Below are 18,746 nucleotides of genomic sequence, written 5' to 3' on the forward strand. Positions count from 1 at the left end.
AGGGAGAGAGGTCGCGCCACCCTCCCACCTGAGTATTTTAAGAAGGGCTATACAATCATGCATTATATTTCAAAACAAGATAACAAGGCAACAAGGCTCATAACTCTAAAAAATAAAGATCGCATACTTAATATTCTCCCAAACCTGATGAGTATGATGAGTATGAGGGGAGGAGACACCCGGTCCGCCCTCTGTGAAGCATGTTAAGTGCTATGTGTTAAAGCACTCCATATGAGCAAATCTCTTAGTATGGAGAGGTAGAGTAGGGTAGAGGGGGGAAAAGAAAAAGAGGAAGGGGGAGTATCTTCGGAATCAGGTGTTATTCAGGTTTCTCACACGCCAGTTTCCCCTTAGCCTCTCTGTCATAAGATATGTGCTGTTGGTGAAGGGTGCCAATATCTGGGTGTATCTATTAGCAGACAAGGACAGTAGATAAGGTTGCCATTTTGTGCAGAAGGCTTTGATTCGTGTCTCTAGGTCTCCTTTAACGTCTGCCTGCTCAATCAGTACTTGTGCGTGTAGGGAGCTAGTAAGCTGAGAGATGTGTGGTGGTTTGCTCACGGCCCATTGTCGTAAGATCAATTTTTTAGCTAGCAATATGGTGGTGTTTAGGAAGCGGTCATGTGAGGTGCTCCGTGTGTGTCCCCTAAGAAAGAAGGCGTCCTGAACCGTGAGGACTATAGCTGTGCCACAAATCTTTGATAGCCAATACTGGACTCTACCCCAGTATTGGGCTATTTTAGGGCAGCTCCAGAATAGATGCTTAACATCTGGTCTAGGTGAGGAGCATTTGAGACATATGTCTAATGCCTCCGGGACCCATTTGGCCCGCAAATGGGGGGTTATGTAACTTAGGTGTATAAATCTAAGATGCATCTCCCTATATGAAGTTGCAAGGGTACTTTTCGCTACTAGTTTAAAGCTATCCAAGATCATGTCCTCGGTGACATCGATGTCAGCGTGTTGTTTCCATTTGGCACTCAGGTGTTGTAAGGTCTCAGTGGTTTTGCCCTCCAAGATTAAACCGTAAATGTATGAGATAGAATGAAGCCCTTCTTTAGTCAGGCAGCAGATAGTGTCAATCGGGGTAGTAGTTTTGCCACAAAGCCCTTCAGAAAGCAACTTATGCGTGTAGTGAGTGGCCTGAAGGTATGCAAATGTGCTATGTCTTGGAAGGTCAAATCTGTCTTGTAAGTGGGTTAGTGAGAATACCTTGTTCGTGAGCGGGTCAATCAGTTGTGAGATTGCAGTTAATCCCCTCTCTCCCCATATGGCAAAGGTTCTAGTGGTCATACCCGGAAGGAAGGTAGGGTTGCCCTGTAGTGGAAGGTGTTTAATGATTTCAGGAGGGAGTTTCCAGTGTTTGCATAATTTTTTTCCAGGCTCTAAGCGGGTCTTTGAATAAAATATTGTCTCTGATATGGTCAGGAAGAGTGTGTAAGGGGGCATGTGGCAGGAATTCTAAGTGAAGCGGGTGCGCTAATGATCTCTGGAGGTGTTCATCATTAAAAACTGATGTACGTGCCAACCAGTCAAAGACTAGTTTTGCTAACGTCGCCCAGTTATACCACTCTACATTCGGGAGTTTCAGTCCCCCTTTGTCAAACTGTAGGGCTAGTTTCATTCTGCTGATTCTGTGTTTCTTAGAGTTCCACACGAATGTGTCAAAAGCTCCCTAAGTCTTTCCGCGTTAGCAGGAAGGGAAGCAGTTGTAAAGGGTATAACAGTTTGCGCATTGCTATCATTTTAATTAAGCTCACTCGGCCCGACAAGGCAATTGTCAATTTAGCCCATCTCTTTAAGAGCACTCTGATCTGCATAATCACTGGTGGGATATTTAATTTGTAAATTAAATTCGGGTTGACATGCAAGTGGAGGCCTAAATATTTGAATGAGCCGTCTGTGACCCTGGGTTTATCTGGCATTGGTGTGGAGGGGCATGTTCTGGTGAGGTAAGTCAGTTCTGATTTGTCCAGGTTTACTTTGTACCCTGAAATAACTCCAAACTGATGGAATATGGAGATCAATTTAGGGATGTTAATGGTCGGATTATTTACGTATAAGAGTAGGTCGTCTGCATATAGTGATAAGTGCATTGAGTGGGATCCTATCTGCAGTGCCGGTATCATGTTTCTTATATATATATAGCTAGGGGTTCTATGGCTAAATTGAATAAAAGAGGGGAAAGAGGACATCCCTGCCTAGTTCCCCGTCCAAGATAGAGATGAGATACCAAGCCATTTACTATTATTGAAGTGCGTGGGTTATGGTATAGTGTTTGTATAAGATTATGAAAGTTTCCAGAGAGGAAAGGCACGCCTCTCGAGGTGTCTCCAGGTCAGTTTGGTTGCCATCATTACTCCCCTGTCTCTCCCGCCAATAATGATCTATAACCGCTAGGGTTTTGCGGATATTGGCAACCGAAGAACGGTGTTTCATGAAACCTGTTTGGTCTTTGTGTATGACCGTACCTAATACTGTCGCTAGTCTAGTTGCCAGAACTGTGGTGAATAATTTTTATTCATTGTTCAAGAGTGCTATTGGCCTGTATGATGTTGGAACCGTCGGGTCTCTACCTGGCTTCAGGATTAGACACATAAGTGCATCCGCGAAGTCAGCTGGGGGCGTCAGTGAACCCTGCAAGTATGCCGTGAAAGTTTGTGCCAGAAGGGGACTAAGTTCCTGCTGTAGGAGTTTGTAGTATTCAACCGGCACTTTGTCAGGGCCAGGAGTTTTTCCCAATTTGGTCTTCTTGATTGCTCTTAAGACTTCTGGCGCCTTTATTGGGGCATTAAGTTTCTCTAGGTTTTCTGGACTAAGGGTGGGGGGAGTAATTTTATCCCAGAAATGTTCCTTGTCACTCTGTGTGCTTGGTTGGGCTGTGTAGAGTGTGGAGTAGAAGTTAAAAAATTAATTTGTGATTGAGTGGGTGTCTGAACGGTATGTCCCTTGCACTTGTATGGATGGGATGATTGATTTCGGGTTGATCAGTTTAACCATGTTGGCTAGCAGTCTCCCTGTTTTGTCCCCAACTCTATAAAACCTGCCTTTTCTATATGTCTGGAAAAGGCGGTCCTGTTGGACCAGGGCATCCTCTCTTAACTTCTTTTTCTCATAGTAGTTGTGTCTATGCCTGGGGGAGGGGTGGTCAAATATTGGTTATATGCCATTGTAACTTCTGTTGCACTAACAGTTGCTAACTTTTTCCGCTTGGCGTTGTAGTGCGCTGTAAAACTGGTGATTTGGCCTCGCATAACCGCCTTGGATGCTCCCCAAAACACCCCTGGATTGTAAAAATGTTGTATGTTGAAATTGTAGTATTCCTCCCAGTGAGTTTTTAAATGCTGTCTGAATTCGGTATTGTGGTATAAATAGGTAGGGAATCTCCAATTCTCATAGGTGTGAGTGTTGGGTCTAGGGCCAAGTTGCTGCCAAATGGGTGCATGGTCCGAAATTTTGATGTCCGAGATGTCCGTTTGTTGTATTTGCGTGTATAATTGTTTAGAACATAAAAAATAGTCAATGCGTGATAGCGTTTTGTGCATTTTTGAGACACATGTAAAATCTCTCCTAGTCGGGTGGCGCGAGCACCATGGATCTATGAGGCCTAGTGAGGTCTTGAAGGCGGCAATAATTGCCGTCTCCTTTTTCCTTTTTTTAGCATAGATTTTCTCCTGTCGTTTTGTGTGGTTGTCAGCCCTACAGTCCAGTGGTAAGTCCTGTGCCAGATTGTAGTCCCCTCCTAGCAGTAATGGTTTGTCTGCATGTGTAGTTAGGATGGTCTGAAGGGTGTGCCAAAATTGTGGGTTTAGTTGATTAGGACCATAGATGTTAACTAAAATGTATGATTGATAGTCTACGGACAGGCTGGCTATAATGTATCTTCCTCCCTGATCTATTGTCATAGGATGGATTTGTACTGAAAGTCCCTTTCTGACAAGTATCGCTACTCCTCTATTCCTTCCCTCTGTGGGAGTGTAGAAAACTTTGTCTACCCAACGGCACTGCAATTTCTCATGCTCAGGTTCCGTGAGATGCGTCTCTTGTAAGAGGGCAACGTCCGCACGGAGGCGCCTCAGGTGCTGTAACACCATGCTGCGTTTGGCTGGGGAGGTAATACCTCCCACATTCCAAGAAATTATCTTAAGCAAATGTGGCATGGTGCTGATAGATAGAGGGTAAATGTGATACATACTTAGTAGTGGGTGTATAAGTTGTGGAGCTATACTGTCTCTGGTCATGAAGGTTGGAGGTGGTGAGGACGTCAGAAGGGGGAGTCGAGGGTAGACAAGGAGGTACAGCAATTCAAGGTATATGAAGCTGAGGTATGTTTGTGCGGGGTGATATTGACTTACTATCCATGCGTTCCACATTCAGGTGTCTGGGCGGAATCCGGGTGCTCCTCAAATGATCTAAGGAGGTAAAACAGTACATTTGTGATATTCTGGCAAGTTTGACAGTAACATTATACAAGACATAATGCAGTGGGTGGGGAGAGAAAAAGGAAAAGGAAGGGCAGCGTAAATCAAACACACGCAGGATTAATTGGGTAAGGCAGCACTCATGGGGGGGGGGGGGGCGAGTTGGTTTTGAACCCAAATGACATTCAAGTATAAACATTCTTGAAGATGTACATCAATAGGGAAAGAAACCAAAACATTTAAGAGTAAATACTTAAACACCGGATGGCCTAACTGGGAACCTTTGGCAACTTTGCAAATAACGTCATACATAACATGGTGAGATGGGGGGGAGGAAAGAAGGAAGGGCAGGACAAGTAGATCACACTCAGAGTTGAGAAGATAGAACAGCATCTATGGGGTAGGTGGAAAATTGACTTTAGTCTCTTGTGGGATTCAAGTATGGACAACTTGGAAGGTGTGACAATAGCAAGAGGAGAGAGCAATACAGACAAAAACAAAACATATAAAAACAAATACTTAGACTTTAGATTGAGTAACATCAGTGATCTTAATGTCCCGGCATCCATTTTATCAAATGGACAGGATGAGGTGGAAAACATTGGACTGCGTATTCCTTTCAGCCTTCTTCATGGCGGGCTTCCGTATCAAGGAACTCCTGTAGTTGTTGCGGGGTCGTGAAGAACTTGGCACCCCCAGGTGATGTCAGTCTCAACTTAGCAGGGTAGAGAAGTGAGGCCTGACGGCCCATGGAGCGAAGTTTAGAACAAAGGGGAGCAAACTCCTTCTGTTCTCTAGCCACCTCAGCAGAAAAGTCCGGAAAGAGGAGGAGCTTGTGGCCTTCAAAGAGGAGGTCGGGTTGGGATCTGTATGCTTTTAGAACTGCCATCTTCTCTTGATATCTGAGTAACTTGAAGATGACTTGTCTCGGTCTTTGATTGGGTCTGGCAGGTAGGTGTTCAGGCCCTATTCTATGTGCTTGTTCTATGGGGGGTAGTTATCAACGTGTCAACTTTCCTGCCTTCGCCGGCCCAATACGCCCGCCTAAGCTCGCCTCACATCGCCGCCACGGACCTGAAAAATTTCGCCTAAGTTATCAAATAAAGCTGTCAAAAAGCCGCGGGGCGATGAGCAGCAGACTGTGAGAGTTATCACTCATCCGATCTCGCTGCTCTTCGGCTTTTTCCCAGCTTTATTGCTAGCCTGTCACTAAGCACTCACACTAACTACACTGTTCTACCCCCTATACCGGCGCCCCGGAGCCCCCCGCAACTAAATAAAGTTATTAACCCCTAAACCGCCGCTCCTAGACCCTGCCGCAACTCTGATAAATGTATTAACCCCTAAACCGCCGCTCCTAGACCCTGCCGCAACTCTGATAAATGTATTAACCCCTAAACCGCCGCTCCTAGACCCTGCAGCAACTCTGATAAATGTATTAACCCCTAAACCGCCGTGCCCAGACACCGCTGCCACCTACATTATACCTTTTAACCCCTATCCTGCCCCCCCTACACCGTCGCCACCTATAATAAATTTATTAACCCCTATCCTGCCCCCCACTACACCGCCGCCACTGTAATAAATTTTTTAACCCCTAAACCTAAGTCTAACACTAACCCTAACACCCCCCTAACTTAAATATTAATTAAATAAATCTAAATAATATTTCTATTATGAACTAAATTAATCCTATTTAAAACTAAATACTTACCTTTAAAATAAACCCTAATATAGCTACAATATAAATAATAATTATATTGTAGCTATCTTAGGATTTATTTTTATTTTACAGGCAAATTTCAATTTATTTTAACTAGGTACAATAGCTATTAAATAGTTATTAACTATTTAATAGCTTCCTAGCTAAAATAAAGAGAAATTTACCTGTAAAATAAAAACTAACCTAAGTTACAATTACACCTAACACTACACTATACTTTAATAAATTATTCCTATTTAAAACTAAATACTTACCTTTAAAATAAACCCTAATATAGCTACAATATAAATAATAATTATATTGTAGCTATCTTAGGATTTATTTTTATTTTACAGGTAACTTTGTATTTATTTTAGCTAGTTAGAATAGTTATTAAATAGTTATTATCTATTTAATAACTACCTAGCTAAAATAAATACAAAATTACCTGTAAAATAAATCCTAACCTAAGTTACAATTAAACCTAACACTATACTATCGTTAAATAAATTAAATAAATTACCTACAAATAACTACAATTAAATACAATTACATAAACTAACTAAAGTACAAAATATAAAAAAAAGCTAAGTTACAAAAAATAAAAAAAATAGGTTACAAACATTTTAAAAATATTACAACAATTTTAATCTACTTACACCTTATCTAAGCCCCCTAATAAAATAACAAACCCCCCCAAAATAAAAACAAACCCTATTCTAAATTAAAAAAAGTTCAAAGCTCTTTTACCTTACAAGCCATTAAAAGGGCCATTTGTGGGGCATGCCCCAAAGAATTCAGCTCTTTTGCCTGTAAAAGAAAAATACAACCCCCCCCCCCAACATTAAAACCCACCACCCACATACCCCTAATCTAACCCAAACCCCCCTTAAAATAACCTAACACTAATCCCCTGAAGATCATCCTACCTTTAGTCGTCTTCACTCAGCCGAGCCACCGATGGAACTGAAGAGGAGACCCGGACCGGCAGAAGTGATCCTCTAAGCGGCGCTGAAGAAATCTTCCATCCGATGAAGTGATCCTCCAAGCGGCGCTGAAAAAGTCTTCCATCCAGGCGATGTCATCTTCCAAGAGGCGCTGAAGAAGTCTTCTATTCGGGCGATGTCATCTTCCAAGCCGGGTCTTGAATCTTCATCCCGCCGACGCGGAACATCCTTCTTTACCGACGGACTACCGACGAATGAAGGCTCCTTTAAGGGACGTCATCCAAGATGGCGTCCCTTCAATTCCGATTGGCTGATAGGATTCTATCAGCCAATCGGAATTAAGGTAGGAAAAATCTGATTGGCTGATTGAATCAGCCAATCAGATTCAAGTTCAATCCGATTGGCTGATCCAATCAGCCAATCGGATTGAGCTCGCATTCTATTGGCTGTTTCGATCAGCCAATAGAATGCAAGCTCAATCTGATTGGTTAATAAATGTATTATAGGTGGCGATGGTGTAGGGGGGGCAGATTAGGGGTTAATAAATTTAATATAGGTTGCGGTGGGCTCCGGGAGCGGCGGTTTAGGGGTTAATATGTATAGAGTAGCTTGCGGTGGGCTCCGGGAGCGGCGGTTTAGGGGGGTAATAACTTTATTTAGTTGCGGCGGTGTAGGGGGGACAGATTAGTGGTGTTTAGACTCGGGGTACATGTTAGGGTGTTAGGTGTAGACAGTTCCCATAGGAATCAATGGGATGTCTGGCAGCAGCGAACTTGTACTTTCGCTATGGTCAGACTCCCATTGATTCCTATGGGATCCGCCGCATCCAGGGTGGCGGTTTGAAAACCAGGTACGCTGGGCCGGAAAAGTGCCGAGCGTACCTGCTAGTTTTTTTATAACTAGCAAAAGTAGTCAGATTGTGCCGAACTTGTGTGCGGAACATCTGGAGTGACGTAAGAATCGATCTGTGTCGGACTGAGTCCGGCGGATCGAAGTTTACGTCACAAAATTCTACTTTTGCCGGTCTCTAGCCTTTGATAACTAAGGCGAATCAGCCTCACCACAAATACGCTGCGGAATTCCAGTGTATTTGAGGTTGACGGCCTCAATGTCTAGAGGCATAGTTTCTTGGTCCATCTTCAACAACTTAGGTAGTGTGTAAGCTGTGAATTCCAAAAGATCCTTGTTTTTAATTGATTCTGGGACCCCTACAATCCTTAAATTGTTGTGTCGGGATCTATTCTCGAGGTCCTCGAGCTTGTCCTGTAACGAGGAATTCTGGCGTTCTAAGCGTTGTACAGCTATGGAAGAAGTGTGTTGAGAATCCTCTACATCCTATATCCTCTGCTCTGCATGTTGAAGTCTGGTGGAGTATTGGCGTATCTCAGTAGTGAGAGTGTCCATTCCCGCCTGTAACGTGTCCATTTTGAGAAGGAAAAAAGCCTTGAGGTCTTAAAGTAAGTCTGGTGGTGGTTCTAGGCTAATGTCCCTTTGGGCGGGGGTGGTTGGCTCTGGCTGTATCTCTGCTGCTTGTTTCTTGTTCTTGTCTGATGATTTTTGCTTGCCTGCCATGATAGGTATGGCTTGTGATGCTGACACTTTGAAATACTTGTCTACTTTCATAGAGGGTAACGTTGTGTGTCTCTTCTCTATGTGTAGATGAGAGTTATCCCCTGGAGTGAGGCTTGAGGTAAATGGAGAAATAGCTATTGTGCTATCGTTTGTGCTGTATTATTTGTCAGGTTGCAGAAGAAAAAGGCACCCTTTTAAAATGTATGGTTGGCAGGGAGCGTATTATTGCTGTACTAGGCTGGGGAGGAGATTTAAACCCATGGTTGTGCAACAGGTCTGGATGGAAAGGATATAGATAACACTGTATATAATAACGTTCTTGCAGGTCACCCAGATTCTCTGGTTGTTAAAGGCTGGAGTTTGCAGTGTGCGATGAGACGTACACTCTCTGTGGTCGTGTGTCGGTTGTTAAATAAGGTGGGTTGCGTGCACCCACTGACGGCCACAGTCCCAATGGCTAGTATAATAAAATTATGCCCGGATTCCCAATTTCTACCTAGCTCCTGTTATGGGGGGCTTATAGTAAGAGGCAGTTCCTGTCTGGTAGTGAGGCAAAGAAGGGGCACAATCCGGTCTTTCCACCCAGTCAGCTCTTATCTGTCATGTGGGTCTAGTATTAGGAATCTCTCTCTCCCTTATGTATTTTTCTGTGTAGTATGTGCAGCGCTGCAGTTATGTGCGTTGCGCTTCTTGTCCCCCTGCAGAGTGCTAAGATGGCGGTTTCCCGCCAGATGCCAGACTCACCCCTCTGCTCTCAAAGTCGGCTCGAAGCTTGCCGTGGACACCCACAATCTTCCTGGTCTCTCTCTGTATCACCCCGGTTCAAGACCGGGTCTGTCTCTTAGAGGCGCTCCTTTTCTTTAGCCGCTTTCCTCCTTCTGTTTCCAGCGACTATGGCAGTGGGGGAATCAGATGACGGATTCCGTGCTGGCCATGCTCCAGACAGGTAGTATTCCCTCCTGTCATGGAGATCAGCTTTTTCGGGCTATTTAGTTGCTTTTTAGCTAAGTTTGAGGAGCCACAGGTACCAGAGCTCTTTTCCCTGCGTCCACACTCAGCGCCCGCCCACCGGAAGTCTTCCATAGGTTATTTTACTAGCAGTTCTTGCCATTAACATCCATAGTTGTGTTAGGTGCCCAATACATTGCACCTCACAAACGCAAACCATTAGCAAACTTTTGTTTATCTAAACATTTGTAATTGTAGAACATTCCCATGCTGGTTTTGTTATGTATCGTGGACTGTTTTAAATAGGGAGATTTTTTCCCATTGGTCCATAACATTTTAAAAGTGTTTCTGATGCTGCTATCCTTCATAGCAGAAATCATTCTATCTGCCTAGAGGTAAATGCTGCTACATTATTTATAATGGAGATTGACTCACAAGTCGCAGATGTGACAAGTGAGTACAAATCTTTAGAAATTCCACAATTTTAGAGTTGCAATGTTGCAGCAAGTTTATATTTTTGGAAAAAATTAGCTTCACAAGCAAGATTTATTGAGTACAGACCAATGAAACAACTAAAAAGTACTAGCGTAGTACAAAAACCTACCACTAGATGACATCATCTACACATTCATATAGTGTTTCAATTTAATGGGTTTTTTTTTCATTTTGTAGCCTAATTCAATGTGACCAATCAGTGGCCATATTTCTATGTATAGTTTTCTGAGAACTAAATTGGATATACAATAGTAATCATTTCAACACTCCAATACAGGAAAGCAATTATGAAACAACAGCCTACCCAATGGGAAAAAAATAAAATTCCTTTACTGCTGTACCAGTTACTTTAGGGGAGATGTTACCTAACCCACTGGTTCTGGGAAATTATTTATATAAAGAGATTCTGGAATGTGATCTTTGCTTTGTTTAGAGCTATGTTGGGTTTGGGAGGCTATTTATGCTTACTGAATATTCATGAAAATGTTACAGGGAGTAAAAGAATAACAAAGATTCCTTTGTTTTGTTTAAGACGCTGTCAACATTTCACTACTATGAGATAAAGCTGAGCCTGACCATTGTAAATATACATAAACAAACCACATAGTTCATTATAGTATGAAAATGCAAAGTTTATTGCTTCCTTACAACACCATTATCACCTAGAAACTTACTTTTATTCCCCCTTTTTATGAGCCCCTGTGTATTGTAATAACGTAATGCAAGTGACAGTCCAGTGCTGGTGCATCAGTCATATGTACTGTTGTTCATACAGCTCTCTGCCCTCTCAGTATACACCAAGACCATCTCTAAACAAATTGCCTGCTTACCTGGAGCTAGATTACAAGTGGAGTGCTAAATTATTGCGCTCTCGCAAATGGGCAAATTTGCCCGTTTGTGGGCACGTGATAAATAACCAGCCATTACAAGTGACTGGTTATAGCTAACACAAGCTTGTGGCAGCAATTAGTGCTCAGAAAAAGAGCCAGAGGTCAGAGCTCTGGTTAATTTTCTAAATGTGCCCCAATTGCCTCCAAACTTAAGGGTTATTTTTCTTTTTTTCTTTTTTTAATGTAACATTTTTTAAAAAAAATGCACTTAGCAGTTCTTGGGGGCAAAAGTCAGCGACTGTAGGCTGTTAGAAAGAAAACGGCACTGAAAAGTGCCTTTACCTTGTGGTCTATGGGAACTGTGTGTTCCCTGTAAATATATATGTATATGCTTATTGGCATATATATTTATGTGTTAATATGTGTATATACATGTATAAACACATAAATATATATGTACATAAGCATATTTACATGTGCTGCCCATTGCTGACAGCATGAGCAAGACGGCAAGACTCCCATTGGTCGCGTTCGCATTGCACCTCACCTGTTATACCAAAGCACATTTGTATGTGCTGGTATTACAAAATGGAGCACAAATAACGCTTTAGCGAAAGTGATATTTTGCGCTCCACTTATAATCTGGCAACTGGTGTTTCTGTATTGATGCCCACGGTGCATCTGCAGATAATTAGTTGACATTTCCTTTTTTTCTAGTAAGTAAAATAAGTCTTAAAATCACAGTAGGGCTTCTGTCCTCTATATGTATCGTAAGTGGCACTTGAGGGGAAAGAAATCTATTTGAAGCTTTAAATTCTATATGATTGAAGAGACTTGTTGACTTTTGAGTCTTTTGTATTCTAGCTATTTCAAAGAACTGAGTGCCTATTCCAGCAAAAGTATTACCAAATGAATAACCATACTGCACAACAACATATAGCTAATGTTTACTAAATAAGCCTGTGAGAGCAGTAATAGATTATTATTATTTCTATTACAAATAATATTAATACAACTTATCTTTAACTTTATGAGGTCCATTTATCAAGCTCCGAATGGAGCTTGAAGGGTGTGTTTCTGGCGGTCTTCAGACTCGCCAGAAACACCAGTTATGAAACAGCTGTCTAAAGACCGCTGCTCCATAACCCTGTCCGCCTGCTCTGATGAGGCGGACAGGAATCACCGCAATTCAACCCGATCGAGTACGATCGGGTTGATTGACACCTCCCTGCTGGGGGCCCATTGGCCGCGAGTCTGCAGGGGGCGGCGTTGCACCAGCAGCTCCTGTGAGCTGCTGGTGCAATGCTGAATACAGAGAGCGTATTGCTCTCCGCATTCAGCGAGGTCTTGCGGACCTGATCCGTAAGACCTTTGATAAATTGTCCTCTATAGCTTAAAGAGACAAAAAAGTCAAATTTAAGCATTCCAATGTACTTATTTTATCTAGTTTGCTTTGTTCTCTTGATATAATTTGTTGAAAAGCATACATAGGTAGGCTTAGGAGTAGTAATGCACTATTGGTAGCTAGTTGTTGATTGGTAGCTGCACATTTATGCCTCTTGTCATTGGCTCACTCAAAGTATTCAGTTATCCCCCAGTAGTGCATTGCTGCTCTTTTAGAAAAGGATGCTCAGAGAATGAAGCAAAATCTATAATAAAAGTAAATTGGAAAGTTGTTTTCATTACGATATACTGAGGGACGGAGACGATAACCAATATCTCCTTAAAGGGATAGAAAATATAATTTTTTGTAAATAGCTGGGCAGTATATGTGGAACGTTTTTAAAATTGTATGTTCTATCTAAATAGTGAAATAAATGTTTTAGTTTTAATGTCCCTTTTAATTTCTCAATAAATATAGTGATATCCATTCTGAAAATTTGCTTTGAAGTATGAAAACAAATTCTAGTATTTTTTATTTTGTTTGTCTATGGAACTTTATATCTTATGAATGATATACAAATGCAATTCCACACACTAAGAATTATATATAGAGAGTAATACACAGTGCATTCTAATAAAATATTTTAAATTAAAAAAGATTATGCCCAAAGAAAATACAAGCAACGTAGCTTTTTTCATCCTCACTCATAACTCTATGTGACACCCAAACATGAATCCTAATTTTTTTCCCAATGATCCACTTTACCTGCTGTAGTGTATTAAATTGTTATAACTATTTCCATTAACCTTATATTGGCATTTCAAATACTTTATTTAGCCTGTGGTATCCCCACCTATTCTGAAAGATTCTGGCCTTAGGTCCAAGCTTTAGATAAGCTGTGTAAACACAGCCAGCAGAAGGAATAACCCAGTGGGGTATATAAGAGATAAGGTAATAAAATGTTAATTTTATATTGTTCTTTCCAAGTGTTGATCTTTGGTTTACGTACAGATATAAGATAAAGAAGCATGTATATGTACATGTCTGCAATTGGTAAAAAAAAGTATTTGGAAACACATTGAGGCATAAACAATTTTACAGTATACTGTCCCTTTAATTTCAAAACTATGCCCTGGTTCATTGACAATGCATCTTTTGTTTACCTTCCAATGCAAAACAGACTTTGATTTTGTTTTGTTTAGTATACAAGGAAAGGAGATTTAATCTTCTGCAACAGAAAAGTTTTTTAATTTAAGTGCAAAAAAATTGTGGAACTCATTACCAAAGGAGGTAGTAAATGCCAATACCTTAGATACATTTAAAAATATTTTAGATAAATTTCTGGTTAAAAACAGAATTCGGGGATATGATTGCTTGTGCTTAATGGGTCACCGTTTTTAATGGGATTAATTTAATCTCAACTGGAGCTTTTTTGTAAGTATATTAGATTTGCATAGGTTGAACTCGATGGGCTTCTGTGTTTTTTCAACCTCATCTACTATGTTAATTACAGTTGAGCTGCCTAGTGAGCAACAAATTACATGGCAGAGCCTTACAGCCATCGTTTTCAGCTACTGGAATAATTGACATAAAAGAGAATTGTCACTATTTTCTTATACTAACAAGGATCTTTCTGTCTTGTCTAGGTAATATGCTCTTATATCTTCATGCCCTTTTCTTTCATGATGGGTGTGGACTGGGAAGACAGCTTTATAGTTGGAAAACTAATAGGTTACAAGACATTTTTCAATGAGTTTGTGGCTTATGAGTACCTTGCTGGATTGATAACAAAGAGGAAAGAAGATGGACCTTTGTATATTGATGGAATAAAACAGTATATGTCAGTAAGTAATGTAATCAATGTATGAGTTTTCATATCACATCATAGTATATACAATGTTTCTGTTTAGCATTAAAAGGCCATCAATATTATATCCCCATAAAATGTTAAATCATGCAAAATAGTTTTATTCATTTTTGTATCCATTTTTAATTTTTAACTGACTCATAGAAGTTGGGATATGGACCACAGGATTTAGCAATGCAACATGCTGCACAGTGACTGCTTCATCCTTATTTGGTAACAGCACCGAGAAGATAGAATAAATTATGTTCTAGAGGCAGTTTTAGAGGTAGCCATTACAGTGCTTATAAAAGATTTTTTCTATATGTAGATCTTTTACAATGCAATCTTTAAATAGAAATGGAAGTCATGAAGAAAATCAATTTACTTCTATGACCAAATGTACTTCTTTCTTTTGTCTGGCCTCATTTACTGAAAATTAGCTCCTTTCCATGAGAACACCTTAAGGTATGCTCAGGAGCGTGCACTTGGCTGGGACACTATATGGCAACTGTGTTTGTAGCAATGTTATACAAGCAACCAGGAAGTGCTGAGTGTCAGTAGGGAATATACTCACAGCTCTGCCTTCACTTACCGCTGCCTACACACACTGGGTGCCTCAGGCCTCCTATCCAAAGATAGATTTGGTGTTCAAACAATCAAGTCAGCTTAGTTTACCATAAAGTGGCTGAAACTCCCTCTACAGGTTGCTTGAATAACTTTGTTACAAACAAATGCTCAGATTATTCTTGTGGAAATGAGATAAGAGTCAATAAAGAAAACAAAGAGAATATTAAAAGTAAACCGGAAATCTGTTTTTAAATTGATTAATAGAGGTTTATTTTTACTTCCGTGTACCTTTAATGGCTATTGATATAGCCTTGTATTAAAAAAAAATATGTTAATAATAGAAAAATAAAAATGATTTTTTTCAGTAACAGCCTTTCCTTAATGGGCCAGTAAACCTAGCAAATTAGGTTATATAATTCTGCACATAGTACTGAATTATATAACAGTAGCTTAGCACCAGATTTTTAAAGTGAAGGGTTAAATAGATATCTCGCAAAGAAAACTGAACGCCACTCCTGGCTCTACTGAGCAGGTCTGTTTTCTTCTGCTAAGCGCATCTCGGGCACGCTGTCTAGTCACAGCGGGCACAATAACTCTATTAAACTCAATGTAGCTCGCTCCTGCTCTGGTCTGGTAGCGGGAGTGAGTTACATTGATTTTAATAGCGCAATCGGGCTGGCTGTGATTAGACAGCGTGCCCAGATGCACTTAGGAGAAGAAAACAGACCCGCTCAGTAGAGCCAGGAGCGGCGTTCTGTTTTCTTTACGAGATATCTATTTAACCCATCACCTCAGAAATCTGGCGCTAAGCTATGTGCCGAATTATATAACATTATTTGCTAGGTTTACTGGCCCTTTAATTTTTTTGCACACAATGTAAATCCTACAAGCAGTTGCAGTGCTAAGTGGGTGTTGGGGTTTCTATGCTCGTTATTTGTATTCATTATTGAAGCAAACTCAAACGTGCCAGCTGTCCTAAAATACAAGCTCCTTCCTTGTTCACATGTCCAGTGGTCTACACGGAGCAAGGAGATGAATAAAGGAAGACGTCATTGATTTAAAATTAAAAAGGCACGAATATGTAGTAGAAAATTGACACCATCAAACATATAAAACCTTATACAATGTACCATACTTGTAAAGCCATGTGCTTTCTTATAAAGTATTTTAACTTTTAATTCAGTAAAATAAATTGCTAATATTATTATTTTTATATTTATAGATTCGGTCTGAAATCCTTGCAACATATGCCTTGTGTGGATTTGCAAATTTTGGCTCACTTGGAATTACAATTGGAGGTTTAAGTAAGCATTAACAGCGTTATCCTACAGAAGTTATATGCATTGAACAAACATTAAAAAAACTGGAGCGCACTGGAAATACATAAACCATGAAGCAAATAAGTAGAATCTAAGTATCTACCAAAAACTAAAAATTTTCCTTGACAACAAATAAAGGAATTTTGTGATTTTTTTTTCATCTTAAACATTTTTTATTTTATTTGTATTCATTACAAACATGCTTCAAAATTAATGAGACCCTAGAATTGGACCTTTACAAGAGGGAACACAGCCAATGCCAGGTTTAATAGAATGAAATTGTATCTCGATCATAAAAAAAGAAGACACATCTTTATAAATATATTTATTCATCAAAATTTACTTAGACATGAATATGAATGTGGAAATAGGCGGCCCCTCGTTGATTCCGACTCTAGATTTATTCTTGTGAAAGATCACACAAGCATAAATCCAGATCTTAGTGTGGGGATTTTTCACAAGCATATATCTGTCTCCAAAAAGAGCCAAAGTCAACAAGGGGCCACCTACTTCCACTTTCGGCAGCTAACGAATGCCCATGGCTAATTTACTTAGTCTTTTTTTCTCAATAGTCATACTTTATTGATATCTATGTTTATTGGCTTACAACAATGCACTCAAAAAATGTTCCTCCTTCTTGTTATAGCATCAATGGCCCCAAGCAGAAAGGGTGACATTGCAGGAGGTGCCATCAGAGCAATGATCGCGGGTACTGTGGCATGCTTCATGACAGCCTGTATTGCAGGTAATCTTCCATTGATTACAGATACATTTATGTACCATAAGGCAGAGTTCTTCAAATTACACAGTGTTAGGCCAAGTGATGCTTTTTATTGGGTCTTGCCACCCAGTAGCAGTATGCAAAGTATCAATTAATTAATATCCCAGGATTCTGTATAGTCCGAGCCAATGTTCATTATTATTTCATTACTTTTTTGTCTGCTTTTTTCTCTTTCCATTGTGTTTTTTTTCCCATTCTTTTTACAATGTTTTTGATGCCATTTACAGGAATATTAACTCCACCAGCCACACAACAGACATGTCGCACTATATTAGACACATCATTCTTGAATTCAAGTTTGCCAGATAACTCAACAGAACTTGTCAACTGCTGCCTATCCCTCTATAAATGGTAAGGTATCATCATCATATCATCTGCAAAGTCAGTGGGAAACTGTAGTAGCTATAGAGTTAAATGGTGTTATAATTTTAAAACTCAATTTTCTTCTTTGTTTCCACTTAGTCATATTTGTAATTCTATGAAAATATTAAGGGACAGATTACAAGTTGCGCGCTAATGATAGCGCTGGACACAATAAGCAATATTGCTGGACTGTGCTAACATTAGCGCGCAACTTGATAATACAAGTCTATTTTACCAGAGAAGCGTTATGACGGCCGACATTATTATGGTGAAACCTATACCTTTAATGAATATTGCCACAGCGCTAAATAGAGTTCATGTTTATGGGTTATAAATAATGTGATACATTTTTTGACTTTTGCAATGTATTTTCTGTTTCTCCTTATAATCACTTATACAATACATTTAAATGCTTGCTACAAAATATCTTATTTTTCAATGTTTTATGCATATTTGAAATACATTTTTTGAAAAACATTGCAAAAATGATTTTATTAATATAATGCTCAGTTGAATACATGGGCTAGATTACAAGTGGCGCACTAATATTTGCGTGGGACACGATAAGCAATATAACGACCGCTCTAACCTGCATATTACAAGTTCAAAGTAACCAATTGTACTTTTGCGCAAACAAAATTTGCGCCCAAAGTATTAGCGGAACTTAAGACATTGGGGCCTATTTATCAAGCCGTCAACCGTAAATACGGTGGAATTCCGCAGCCTAATTGTGGAGAGCTTGATTCCCCTTATTTATCAAAGGCTACAGACTGGCAAAAGTAGAATTTTGTGATGTAACATACGATCCACCGGTCTCAGTCCGACACAGATCGATGCTTATGTCACTACAGATGTTCCGAATGCAAATTTGGCACTATCTGACTACTTTTGCTAGTTATCAAAAATCTACCTGGTACGCTCGCCACTATTCCGGCCCAGCGTACCTGGTTTTCAATCCGCCGCCCTGGAGGCGGCGGATGCCATAGGAATCAATGGCAGTCTGAAAGCAGCGAAAGCTTATATTCGCTGCTGCCCGATAACCCATTGATTCCTAATGGGAGAATAAAAGTTATGTTTACACCTAACACCCTAACATATACCCCGAGTCTAAACACCCCTAATCTGCCGCCCCCTACACTGCCGCCACCTACATTATACTTATTTACCCCTAATATGCCGCCCAAACACCGCCGCCACCTACATTATACTTATTAACCCCTATCCCGCCGCCCCCTACACCACCACCACCTACATTATACTTATTAACCCCTAATCTGCCGCCCCCTACACCACTGCCACATACATTATACTTATTAACCACTATCCCGCCGCTCCCTACACCGCCGCCACCTACATAATGTTATTAACCCCTATCCTGCCGCTCCCGGAGCCCACCGCAACTAAATAAATGCATTAACCCCTTAACCGCCAGCCCCCTACATCGCCATAAACTAAATTAACCTATTAACCCCTAAACCTAACAACCTGCTAACTTTATATTAAATATTAACTCATCCCTATATTATAATAAATTTAAACTTACCTTTAGATTTAAATTAAACTATATTAAA

At 40.3% G+C, this 18,746-nt stretch overlaps 1 protein-coding gene across 1 annotated transcript in view; it reads left to right on the forward strand.

The window, feature by feature from the left end:
* Positions 1 to 18,746, forward strand: part of SLC28A3 (solute carrier family 28 member 3) — a 194,008-nt gene that overhangs the window by 161,328 nt on the left and 13,934 nt on the right. Inside the window, exons 14-17 of the mRNA XM_053700598.1 lie at positions 13,946 to 14,143; positions 15,935 to 16,016; positions 16,678 to 16,776; positions 17,040 to 17,163. Coding sequence (XP_053556573.1) covers positions 13,946 to 14,143; positions 15,935 to 16,016; positions 16,678 to 16,776; positions 17,040 to 17,163 — 503 coding nt within the window. The remainder of the gene's footprint in view (positions 1 to 13,945; positions 14,144 to 15,934; positions 16,017 to 16,677; positions 16,777 to 17,039; positions 17,164 to 18,746) is intronic.

The sequence above is a fragment of the Bombina bombina genome, chromosome 2, assembly GCF_027579735.1.
Source record: "Bombina bombina isolate aBomBom1 chromosome 2, aBomBom1.pri, whole genome shotgun sequence".
NCBI lineage: Eukaryota > Metazoa > Chordata > Amphibia > Anura > Bombinatoridae > Bombina > Bombina bombina.